Source organism: Pan paniscus, chromosome 5 (genome assembly GCF_029289425.2).
Source record: "Pan paniscus chromosome 5, NHGRI_mPanPan1-v2.0_pri, whole genome shotgun sequence".
Lineage (NCBI taxonomy): Eukaryota > Metazoa > Chordata > Mammalia > Primates > Hominidae > Pan > Pan paniscus.
Window position 1 is genome coordinate 188,760,067 of NC_073254.2, and position 12,107 is coordinate 188,772,173.

The 12,107-nt window shown below is 45.3% G+C and overlaps 1 protein-coding gene across 2 annotated transcripts in view; it reads left to right on the forward strand.

The window, feature by feature from the left end:
• The window catches only part of SMOC2 (SPARC related modular calcium binding 2), a 236,946-nt gene that overhangs the window by 80,061 nt on the left and 144,778 nt on the right, over positions 1-12,107 (forward strand). For both annotated transcript variants that reach the window (XM_008973594.4, XM_008973595.4), the window contains exons 3-4: positions 7,794-7,900; positions 9,076-9,175. In XM_008973594.4, the coding sequence (XP_008971842.2) occupies positions 7,794-7,900; positions 9,076-9,175 (207 nt within the window). The remainder of the gene's footprint in view (positions 1-7,793; positions 7,901-9,075; positions 9,176-12,107) is intronic.

A 12,107-nucleotide genomic window follows, 5' to 3' on the forward strand; every position in this document is an offset into this window, starting at 1 on the left:
GGGGGTGTGAGTGTGAAAGTGTGAATGTGTGAGAGGGCGTTTCTGTTGCATGTGTATATGCCTGTGTGTGTGCGTGTGAATGTGTGTTCATGTGCATTGTGTGCATGTGTGATTGTGTATGCTTGTGTGAATGTGTGCATGAGTGTGCATGTGTGACTGTGTGAATGTGACTGTGTATTCATGTGCCTGTGAGTGTACATATGTGTGTGTGCATGTGAATGTGTGTAAATGTGCATGTGTGGATGTGTGAGAGCGTGTGTATGCTTGTGTGAGTGTGCATGTATGTGACAGTGTGCATGTGTGTGAATGTGTTCATGTGTGTGTGCATGTATGACTGTGTATGTGAGTGTGCATGTGTGAGTGTGTATGCTTGTGTGGGTGTGTATGTATGGAGAGTGTGCATGTGTGTGAATGTGTGTGAATGTGTATGAGCATGCATGTATGTTATGCTTGTGTGTGCATGTGTGTGTTCATGTGCGCGTGTGCATGTGTGAAAGCATGTATATGCTTGTGTGTGAATGCATGTTTATGTGCATGCCTGAGTGTGCATGCGTGTGTGTGTGTCTCCTTGTGTATGTGTTCATGTATCTGGGCATGCGTGTGTGTGTGCGTGCATGTGTGAGTGAGCATGATTGTGCGTGTGTATGCGTGCATGTGTGTATCCGTGCACTGTGTGTATGCATGCGTGTGTGCATGTGTGAGTGTGTATGTGTGAGTATGCGTGCATGTGAACATGTGTGTATGTGTGCATGTGTGAGCATGCATGTGTGTGCGCGCATGTGTGAACATGCATGTGTGAATGCATGTGTATGCATGCATGTGTATGCGTGCATGTGTGAGCATGCGTGTGTGTATGTGTGCATGTGAGTGTGCGTGCATGTGTGAGTGAGTGTGTATACGTGCATGTTTGTGTGTTCGTGTGTGTGCATGTGTGAGTGAGCATGAGTGTCCGTGATTCTTTCTGTGCCCTGGGCTCCTGGGCCAGATGCTTATCCCTGGCTCCACCCTTTCCAGGTTGGATTTCCTTCTTCCCGCAGACACAGTTATCAGAAGCAACTTCAATCGGATTTGTGCTTGTGTCTTGCAGAAACTCTACCCAGAGTATGTTTACCTTAACTCGCTTATGGTATTTTAACACGTCTGATGTTTGGGAGTGCCCTTCCTCATAGGCTGGGGTAGACATAACAAGAGATTCAGGGCCTTCGGTCTCGTGTGCAGCCGTGATCAGAAACACAGCTGGACGTTCCTAGAACATCGCACATCCAAAGGACCTTTCCTCGGTTTGCTTTAGTGGCACCACCAAACCCAAGGCACCGGCTCATCAGCAGAGCAGGGGCCTCTCCGCACAGCCTAGGGAGCTTCTGCCCTCTGGAAGGTTCTAGTCAGCCTTCCTGCAAAGGATTTAGTGACCATTTACACAATCATCCATTTCGATCTGTTGAAAATCACTGATATTAATTTTCATAGATATGGGCATGATCTGCGGTTTCTTGTATAAATATTATAAAGGCTGTCTGAATACTGTAATATAGTCTTGCAATGGTTTGCAGTTTCTCTTAACTTTCTCTTTATAATTTGGCAATCTCAGTTACATATTTAGGGATTTCCTATTATAATTTTGTTTCTGCCTTTATGCATTTAAAAAGAGAATACTTACGTAAAACGAAAATGTCGTTCCTGTCTCCCTTAGCTCTGAAATGGTGTCGTTCTGGTCATGGTTGAGGGAAGGTTGGACAGATGCACTAGTCTGTTGCTGTGGGGATGAAAATGTCGTTCCTGTCTCCCTTAGCTCTGAAATGGTGTCGTTCTGGTCATGGTTGAGGGAAGGTTGGACGGATGCGCTAGTCTGCTGCTGTGGGGATGAAAATGTTGTTCCTGTCTCCCTTAGCTCTGAAATAGTGTCGTTCTGGTCATGGTTGAGGGAAGGTTGGACGGATGCACTAGTCTGTTGCTGTGGGGATGCATCATGCTGCTTTTGCTGGCCAAGGGCTGCAGACCACTGGGGTTGGGGGCGCTTATCACAGCACTTCCATCTATATTAGGATATTAGGATGGAAAAGAATACTTCAGTTCTGCTGGAGAGTGTTGCAGCATGGCATTCTTAGTTTTTCTGACTCTGGCCTTCAAAATTATGGGTGGGTAAAATACTACAACTTTTAAAACACAGTGTCTGCCTTCATTTGATGCCAAAATCAATAAAAGCCATGCCACTCTGAGGGCTATCATTGCCGTGGCCACTACAAAGACACCATATGTGTCCTCTGCCTGGCTGCCATTTGCTCGTTCAGCCCGTGGCGTTCCCACACCAGCCCCGTCCTGGCCAGCCCTGCACTGGGTCATGGGGAGATGGCAGTGCAAGCTGAACCTGAACTTGAAGAGTTTACATGGCCGTGGCCATAATCATAGCCATTCAGTGACCTTGCGAGATCCAGAGTCAGAGCATCTGTTGACCAGAAACATATCCAGCTAGCTGCTCCTTCCATATCGATAAATGAGACACCACAGTTATTACCTGTGTCCCAAAGTGCTCTGCCTATTGCAGTAGGAAGCTGAGCGGCATCAAAGTCTTGAGACACCATCTCTGGTGTAAACCAAAGCATCTTGGAAGACCAACAGGAAGAGTTACTTTGATTCACTTTTGCCTAGCTTAGTGTGTTTATGTTATTCGATTCTGTTACAGACAGGAGTCCCTGAGAGAGGAACTCTCTGGGCTTAGGACTACCAAATTCATCATCACCTGTGAAGATCACTGTTTCATGGCCCTGTTTTGAAAAGTTTTCTCAAAGATCCCTTTTAACTGTTCCTTTTAATTGTTGCTCTCCAGAATTCTCTGTAAAATGTTCAGCAAAGCAGTCTCTGCTGATTCTTGCCTAATCCTGTTTTGAGAGATTCTAGCAAAGTACGGAATTATTTGCTTTCCGTTTAAAAGAAAACACTCATCATAAGTAACCATTATAAAACACTGTTTTCATTTCTACTTTGTAGTGAGCATCACATTTTAATGGTTTCCATGACATATATTTTTTTTTCTTTTGAGACAGAGCCTTGCTCTGTCACCCAGGCTGGAGTATGGTGGCACGATCTCGGCTCACTGCAACCTCCACCTCCCAGGTTCAGGTGATTCTCCTGCCTCAGCCTCCTGAGTAGCTGGGATTACAGGTGCCCACCACCAAACCTGGCTAATTTTTGTATTTTTAGTAGAGATGGAGTTTCACCATGTTGGCCAGGCTGGTCTTGAACTCCTGACCTCAGGTGATGCACCCACCTTGGCCTCCCAAAGTGCTGGGATTACAGACGTGAGCCACTGTGCCAGGTCTCCATGACATATCTTGATATGTAAACAAGCTTGTAATCTGATTGGAGCCTATTTTGTTTTGTAACTAAGAGAGATGAAATATCATCCAACAGGTAGAAATAAATTGCATGCACAATTAACTATCAAATTCATCAAAATATTTCTGTTAGGGCTCGGCGTGGGGGCTCATGCCTGTAATCCCAGCATTCTGGGAGGCGGGAGGATTGCTTGACACCAGACGTTCAAAACAAGCCTGGGCAACAAATCAATACCCCATCTCTACAAAAATTAAAAAATTTGCCAGTCATGGTGGTGCCTGTCTTCCCAGCTACTGGGCAGGCTGAGGTGAGAGGATTCCTTCAACTCAGGAGGTTGAGGCTGCAGTGAGCCGTGATGGCACCACTGCCCTCCAGCCTGGCTGACAGAGACCCTGTCTCTAAAGCAAAACAAAACCTGTTGTTAGTGATGCCTTGCTAAGCAATGATGAGTTCTTTCTTTATAAAGTCCCGGCTCTGCAGGTAAGAGCAAACATTTTCTAAAAATAGATGACAAAATTCACATCAGAAAGTTTTTATTTGGTCTAGTAAAAAGTGACTAAATTCTTCAATTAGAAGAAGATTAACAATTTTATTTAAAGTGTTAATATTATAATTTCCAGCTAAGATGTTTTTCTTTGAGGTAGATATTGATTATAGTAATATAATTCTATGAGCCAAAGTACTATGAAACCATTTCATCCCAGTCAGATGGTTACAACAGTGTAACAAAGACAAAATAAATTCTGGGTGGATAAACACTTGTCTCTGTTGGCTGGACATACAACGGTTTAGCACTGTGGCAGACAGCAGGCACTCCCTCCGTAAGTTACATGCAGGACTGCCATGTGAACCATCATTTCTACTCCATCATTTCTACTTTTTACCCAAAAGACTTGAAAACAGGCGTTCAAACAAAACTTTACATCTGCGTGTTTATAACAGCATTATTTACAATAGCCAAAAGATCCTAAGTGTTCATCCATGAGTGAATGAATAAACAAAATATGGTCCATCTGTTCAATAGAATATTATTCAGCCATAAAAAGGAACATAGCTCTGAAACATGCTGTAACATACATAAACCTTGACAACATCACGCTAAGTGAAGGAAGCCAGACACAGAAGGATACCTCGTGTATGATTACATTGATGCACCATCTCTGGTGTAGACCTACGTGAACATACATACATGAACCGTGAAAACATCAGGCTAAGTGGAGGAAGCCAGGCACAGAAGGATACCTCGTGTGTGATTGCATTGATAGGAAATGCCCAGAATAGGCAAATTTGTAGAGACAGGAGGTAGACGGATAGTTCTAGGGGTTGAGGTGAGGGGGAAATGGGGAATGGCAGCTTAACGGGCATTCTTTTGGGAATGAGGAGAATGTTCTGGAACTAGGCCGAGGTGGCAGTTGCCCAACACTATGAATGTGCTACGTGCCACTGAATTGTTCACTTTAAAATGGATAAGATGGTAAATTTTATATTATTTGTAGTTGTACAGTAATTCTTTTTTTTTGTGGCAGAGTCTTGCTCTGTCACCCAGGCTGGAGTGCAGTGGTGCGATCTCGGCTCACTGCAATCTCTGCCTCCCAGGTTCAAGTGATTCTCCTTCCTCAGCCTCCAGAGTAGCTGGGAACACAGGCGCCTGCCACCATGCCTGGCTAATTTTTTTTTATTATTATTTTTATTTTTAGTAGAGACGGGGTTTCACCATGTTAGCCAGGATGGTCTTGATCTCCTGACCTCGTGATGCGCCCACCTCAGCCTCCCAAAGTGCTGGGATTACAGGCATCAACCTCCGCACCTGGCCGTCATACAGTAATTTAAAAAATTATGTTGCTTATGTTCTGGGGATTTAATAATCAAACAGTTAAACATAAAGTGTTCAGAGTGGAATCTCAACAAGGCTGTTAAACAGTTAGGGTTCTGCTTAATTTTTAACTCAACCAAAGAATCATACAGAGTAAAAATATATTAAGGAGAGACATTTATCATCATCTGTAAATAAGGTTTCCAGGGGACAGTGTTGAAGCATCCTATTCCATTCTTTCAAAGCGATTAAAAAGTTGGAAAGTTGGAAATAGTATAATTTTGAGGGTGTGTTTAACATTTTGATTTTTATAAAGAGGGACATTTAATTCAGTCTAAGATGTGTCTGTATCAAGCATATAATGGCTTAGAGTGATATTGAGAACACACGGGGGCCATGACTATTTCTGAGTGCTCATTCTCTGGCAATTTTGTGCCTCTCGGTAGAATGGACCTTGTCAGATGCTGGTCAGGCACTTCTCTGTAGTAAAGATCTTGAACCTGATTTAACACGAGATATCCAGAATAAGGAATAGCAAATCTGTGGAATAAGCCGCAACCCTGTAGCAGTTTTACTTCATAAGATGACTGCAGGTTTATTTTGAGTGATGATTTATGCAGGCCTTGTAATTTCATGCTAAGTCTTAATTGTTTCCTATGACTAAATAGTTTGCCATAGGCTAGACGTAAACTTGGAATTTAATATTCTATTAAAACCAAGAGCTGCAGATTTCAGAACTATCTGACCAGTGGCAAATGTGAAGTCTTTAAAAGAAGTCCACGCCAAGAATGGAGCCCACAGGAGTTTGGAAAACTTAGCTTTCTTGGCATGTTCCATGATAGCTCAAATATTAGACCTAATTTATAGCTCCATCTGTACCTCGTGGAGACCTCGCAAGCTGGAACTCATATCACTTTTCCTTTTTAGACAGTCAAAACCACAGGTTATACTAAAAAACGAGGACAGAAGTCCAGCAAAGCAGTGATTTCTCCTCAGCTAAAACACAGACTGCATTAAAACCACATGTTGCTGAGTGCTGGCTGGCCAGGCCAGACTTTAGAATAAAGCTGAAGGCATGAAGCTGGGATGCATGGAGGAGCGTTTGCTCAGATGTGTAGGCCCGTAATGCTCCATGCAGCATGTGGCCGGTGGTTCTGCAAAAGCCAGAGAGGAGTCGCACAAAGGCCCTGGAGCATTGTTAGAGGCGGAGCCTGTAGGAGCCCGCTGTGACGGGTGGAGCCCAGGGCTGGTAATCGGATCGCATTTTGCCATAGCCAGCACTTTAACCACGAGGGAGTCAAAAAGTCACCATCTGAAGACGGAAGTGAACAACATTTGAAGAAGAGTCCTTGGAGTCGAGACGGCCTTTGTGCTCTCTCAAGATGCAGGCACTTGTGATTGAAATCTGGAAATAGTTTTTTAAAAAAGGAAAGCCATTTTTTCAAGTTTTAAAATTCAAATAAGCTATATGGTGTGATGGTCCCAAGAAGTAAAGCATGCATGTGTGTTCTGCTTCCGGGGAGGCGGCCCATGGCAGCCAACGTGACGTTGTCTCCTGTGGTGGGAGGCTGTTCTTAGGACAAGCCTTTTCCCCCTGGGGGCACTGAAAGATGGGCCTGGTTGATGCTGGGCTCACAGCTTTCACTCCCTGGGCTGAAAGGCTGAGAGGAGCTTCAGTAAGCAACCTACTTTGTGGTCCTCACGTGTCTTAACCTGGCCCTGATTGTGCAAGTTAGGGAGAAACAAGGCCTGCTCGTGGCACACACGGATCCTGCATTACTGCTTTTCATGTCTCTGTATTTCTGAATTAGTTTTTTTCCACAGTGAGCTTAGATATGCCTGGAAGTCTAAAGACTTTTCCAGTTTTGCTCATCCTTGGGGTGTCTTCTTAAGTAGTAGCAGTGACGTTGCGCCTTCTGTGAAATCTGTGTTGTTGGGACGGTGGGATGTGGAGCCTCTGGGGCAGAGGACGAGGCTTTCTAAGAAGACCTGACCCTTTTATCCACCTGACAGTCAGATTTCCATGTGAAGGTGGAAGAGGCAGGACGGGAAACAGAGAAAAGGGACGAGCCACGCTCTCCTCTCAGGCTGGTCTCAGTGGGACGGTGCCCTGGGCTGCAGCTGTGGTTGGAAGTCCCACCGCGTGCGTCCTAAGACCCCCGCCCCTCAGTCACTTCCCTTTGGTCTGTTTTTAATGGTGGCATCTAGCCCTGCCCACCCTCTGCATCTGGACTTGATCCTGGTGTGTTCAGGTGGTCGTCCTTGGATCTGAGGACAGCCTGCCTCCGTCCCACCAGGCAGCTGGCGTTTCCCCATTTTCAGGAAGCAGGGGCCACCTGTTTCCCCAGGGATAAGCTAGGAGGCCTTCCTGGGCCTCAGTGTTCTTCCTCACTCAATGTGGAGAATGGGCCTGCCCTTCCCGCCCCTGGGCCTCGCATCAGATAGGACCAGGCCTGCATGTGACAGGCACCTGCCCTTCTTCTGAGGCTCCCTTTGCTGAGAGCTGAGCTGCCTGTGAAGCCCCTTCCAGCCTCCAGGTCCTCAGCACTCCTGCCTGACTCATGCCTTCACATCTTTCAATGTTCCTATATCTGTTCTATCTTCTTCCCATTGCATAACCACACCTCTGCCCTGTTCTTCCCTACAGACGTGTCCAGGTGTGTGGCCGAAAGGAAGTATACCCAGGAGCAAGCCCGGAAGGAGTTTCAGCAAGTGTTCATTCCTGAGTGCAATGACGACGGCACCTACAGTCAGGTTACAGGCCTTGCTTGGGAGGTTCTGCACCTGTGCGATTAGGGAGGGAGATGTGGAGCGGGTGTGGGGAGAAGGCAGGTGGGGGGAGCCGAACAGAAGAAGCAGCGGGTTTGTTCTCTGGGGAAATCAGCCTTCTGCATTTTAGAAGTTAATTCGTAATGAGCCTACTTGGCATAAATAGACACATAAATGAAGGTGTGTGTTTATTTCTTAGTTGGTGCAGGCATTTATATCATTGCTGCTGTCATTCACACTTTCATTACTATGAATTTAGCCTGGAAGCTTCCTTAGTGAGGCCAATTAGACCGTGCTAACCTGGCTTGCAGCTTAGAATTTAATTTTAGTTTGATTTTAATTATGGGGAGCACACACTAAAAGTCGTGTCTGTGCCAAGCGTGAGCTCCTGGGTCATTCATTCCAACCTGACGGGCCCACAGACATGGAGCTGAGCCAAGTCAAATTCATGTTGTCAGCCAAAGGCACTGTTGAGAAAGTCAGCCAGCTCTCCGTTTTGAGTGTGTCAATGCTGTTAACTCCTTATTAAGGAAAAACAAAGTACTAACATACAATGCTAACTGGCACAGGGGCAGAAAGAGCAGAAAAAACAGCACGGGTTCTGCACTTTGACATGCCTGGGGCCCATTGGGTGATGATGTGAGTTCTGTGTGTTTACATCATCATTTGGCCTTTGAGAGACAACGAGGGAGAGAATGAGAGAGAGAGGAGCTGGAGCTGAAGGACAGGCTGTTCTGGCCCTGGTTGCAGGGGGAGCGGGTGGTGCAGGCTGCAGAGTGAACACTAAAGAGGCCGAGGTTGCTCTCCTGGCTCTACAGTGGGGAGCTCCTGACCTTCCCGGGCCTCAGTTTCCCCACTCATAAGATGAGGGCTAGGGCTCCATCTGGAAGGCGGTGAGGATTAGTGGCTTCACAGGTAAGGTGTCCAGCCCACACTAGCAGTCAGTAAAGTGCTGATTTGGGCCCCTTTTATCTCTAAAACCCTGGGGTCAAGACCTGCACACTTTCTTTACTGAGGACTCAAATGCAGCCACAGAAGTAGGTCTGGGTATCCCAGGACCCTGTCTGAGCCACTGCCGCAGAAAGCAGAGTGGGCCTCGCAGCCGTGAGGCGCTGCGCCACGGGCCCGGGAGGGCTTACCCGTCCTGTGCTCTCTCGCAGGTCCAGTGTCACAGCTACACGGGATACTGCTGGTGCGTCACGCCCAACGGGAGGCCCATCAGCGGCACCGCCGTGGCCCACAAGACGCCCCGGTGCCCGGGTAGGTCTGATGTGCCTTTCCAAGTGGAAGGCTTGAAGGGAATTGGTTTGCCGTTTCTTCTCATCATCTTCCCTGGGTTTACTGATAATTCAAAGGGAAATCCAGTTTGGCCGGCATTGTGAGCCACAGTGGGAATAGATCTCGTCACTGACAAAGCCTACATTTTAGGGAGCCCTTGTTTGTAAGAGGGGAAGGGTGAAGCTGTGTGAATGTATGCATATGGCTGGAGGCCAGCGTACTAAAGGAAGATAGCCCTGCATCTGATCATGATGGGTTACGATGATTCAGGTCCCTTAATTGTTTAAAATAACCGCAAGGACTTGGAGTCACCAGTGGAAATGACCAAATGTTTTCTTTGGCCAAAAAAGTGAAAATTGCTGGTTTTGTATGCATATGTTTTCAAAGAAAAATGGGTCTTTCTTCATAAGTCAATTTCAAAATGGTTTATGTTATTTTATTACTCGTAAGAGGGCTTGATGTACTAAAAGTAATAAAATTAGAAGTTTAAAAATCTGTAAAATATTCTCTTTCCCATTAGTGTTTTTTTTTTGCCAATGGTGCTGCAAATGATTTAGATCATTTTTATTTGAAAATAATCTGCAGCCCAAGTTTGATTAATTTGTGGGGGAGACTTATCAGACCATCTATGAAGAAATGCTATGATCTAGCCCTCCAGATTCCTGGATGATATGTATTAAGATAGTCAAAACACATCAATATAAAGCAATAATAAACTACAAAATGTCTCTCCCTGTTTCTCATGTACAATCTTGAAACATTTGCATTTAGAGTTTACCTTTAGATTTATTTTTCTGTTTAAGGGATAGATATCTTTTAATCTGGAATTCTGTTTATTATTCAGATGTTTTTCAAGCTTCCTGAGCCATGGCCCTGGCCAGAACTCATGACCTCTGTAGGTTCCAGGACAATGAGGGTGTCCACAGTCAGCAATGACATAAGGCCTAATGTTTCCAGCGACTGGCCATGGGGATGCACGATGTGGAATTAAAATATGTTTATTTGTAAAAACTTTTTCTCCGGAGCCTGAATAGTGCTGGAAATATATCTTTAGTTAAGCTGACATGTATACCTAATAGTTCTGTTGCAAACTCATGGAGGAAATGAAACAGAAAAACATCACCAAGATTGACTGGGTCTGTGTGTCCCTCTTTGACTTTGAGAGACACTTTGACTTCCTATTTCCTTCATCCACAAGCAGCATTTTGAGGTGAGCCTTGTTTTACGAAGGGGAAAGCAGTGGGGATAGGGGCATCTATTTCCGTTGCTTTAGTGATATCATCTGATAATTAAGGAGTGTCCCAAAGAACTTTCTTAGAAAACATGTGCAAAATTGGCTGAATTTTGTATGATCTACAAATAGTGGCTTGTTTCTGGAATCAAATCAGTGTACCATCTACTCACGTTGTTACTTCCAACTAGGTCTCAGTATCATCTCACTGTATAGAAATATTCCTTTTTTTAAACTGCCTATGTGGAACGTTTGGTCCAAGGAATGGACTGGGGAAGAGAGTAGACGGCCCTTTGCATATAGAAGTCTGGTGTTTATTGGGCAGCCCATGCGCTGGGTAGGAAGCCAGGCGTGCGAGATGAAAAGCTTCGATGCCGAGGGGCAGTTTCCTTGAGAAGACGGTGCTGTCTGTGAGGGGGGGCAGTGTTTCCACGTCGGGGCAGGGTTCCGCTGGCTGCATCCTTGGTGTTGGCAGGACAAGCGTCCTTCTACCCCTGGTTCACCTGTTCGGTGCAACTAGTATATTCTGCAGGTCTACAGAGTTACGGAAAAACTCTCTTAATCCCCGGCTGTGTTCCAGGCTTCCCCTCCGCACACATGTGGGCACGGCGGAGCCAGTGTCTATGCCAGGGTCACTTTGGAAACTTTATGGAGTCATGGCAAATTGTGGAGAGAATTTTGAAATTGAAGGGAGAATTATGGAGGCGAGAGGTGTTGAGTATACATACCTCCCAAACACAGAGAATTTATCATAAATCTTTTCATACTGGAATTTAACTTCTTCCTGAAAGTTATATAATGCAGAGAAGCAGAGAAGTTAAGTAATGCAGAGAAGCAGAGAAGCGGGCATCACCTGTGAGATCGTGGTCAACAGCGTGGGCCACAGCTGGGCAGTGTCTTGATCTGTAGGCGCCAGGGAGCTGGACCTCTGGGCATACCCTTGGGGGTTCACGGAGAAGTCAACTCATACACAGAATGGCTAATCTGCAGTATGCACTGTCTGTACATGGCAGGAGTACTTTTCATCAAGTTTACTAAAATTGGGTAAATTTCAGTATTTAATAAATGTTTTTTGCCCTCAAGTTAATACCGAGGTTACCATAGAAGCAGACTCTATAAAAATTTGAAAATCAGACAATGAGATTTAAAATGAGCCGTAGATAGGAGCTGTTTTTCAGAAAGTGCATGTGTGTGTGTTTATGAATAATACATGCAAACGTAACTTGAGGCCAGCCACAGTGGAGGGAAACGGGGGTCCACTGACTGGCATGATTCCTGGAGAGCAGAGAAAGCCCTTGCCCCAAAGCCTCCCAGCTCTTCAGTTGTCTCAGAAAGATCTTTAATAGGAAATGGATTCCTTTATTTCATAATCATGTATTCTTAAAGCCATGAATGCAAAATACCTAAATTCTTATTAATCCATAAATTCCTATTAACCAGATAATATAATGAGACAATCCAGCAGAAAAACGGCCAAAAGTCTCGAGCAGGCAGCATTTTATTTATAAAGGAAAAAATCCTGATGACCAGTAAAGGCAGGAAAAGGTGCCTAGGATCTTCAGTCCCAGGGAACTGCAAATTAAAGTCACAATTAAAGTCACAGTGCAACACCCCCCCCCCACCCCCACACCCACTGCTCTGGCAGAAATGAAAAACCGTGATTCTATGACTTGCTGGTGAGGA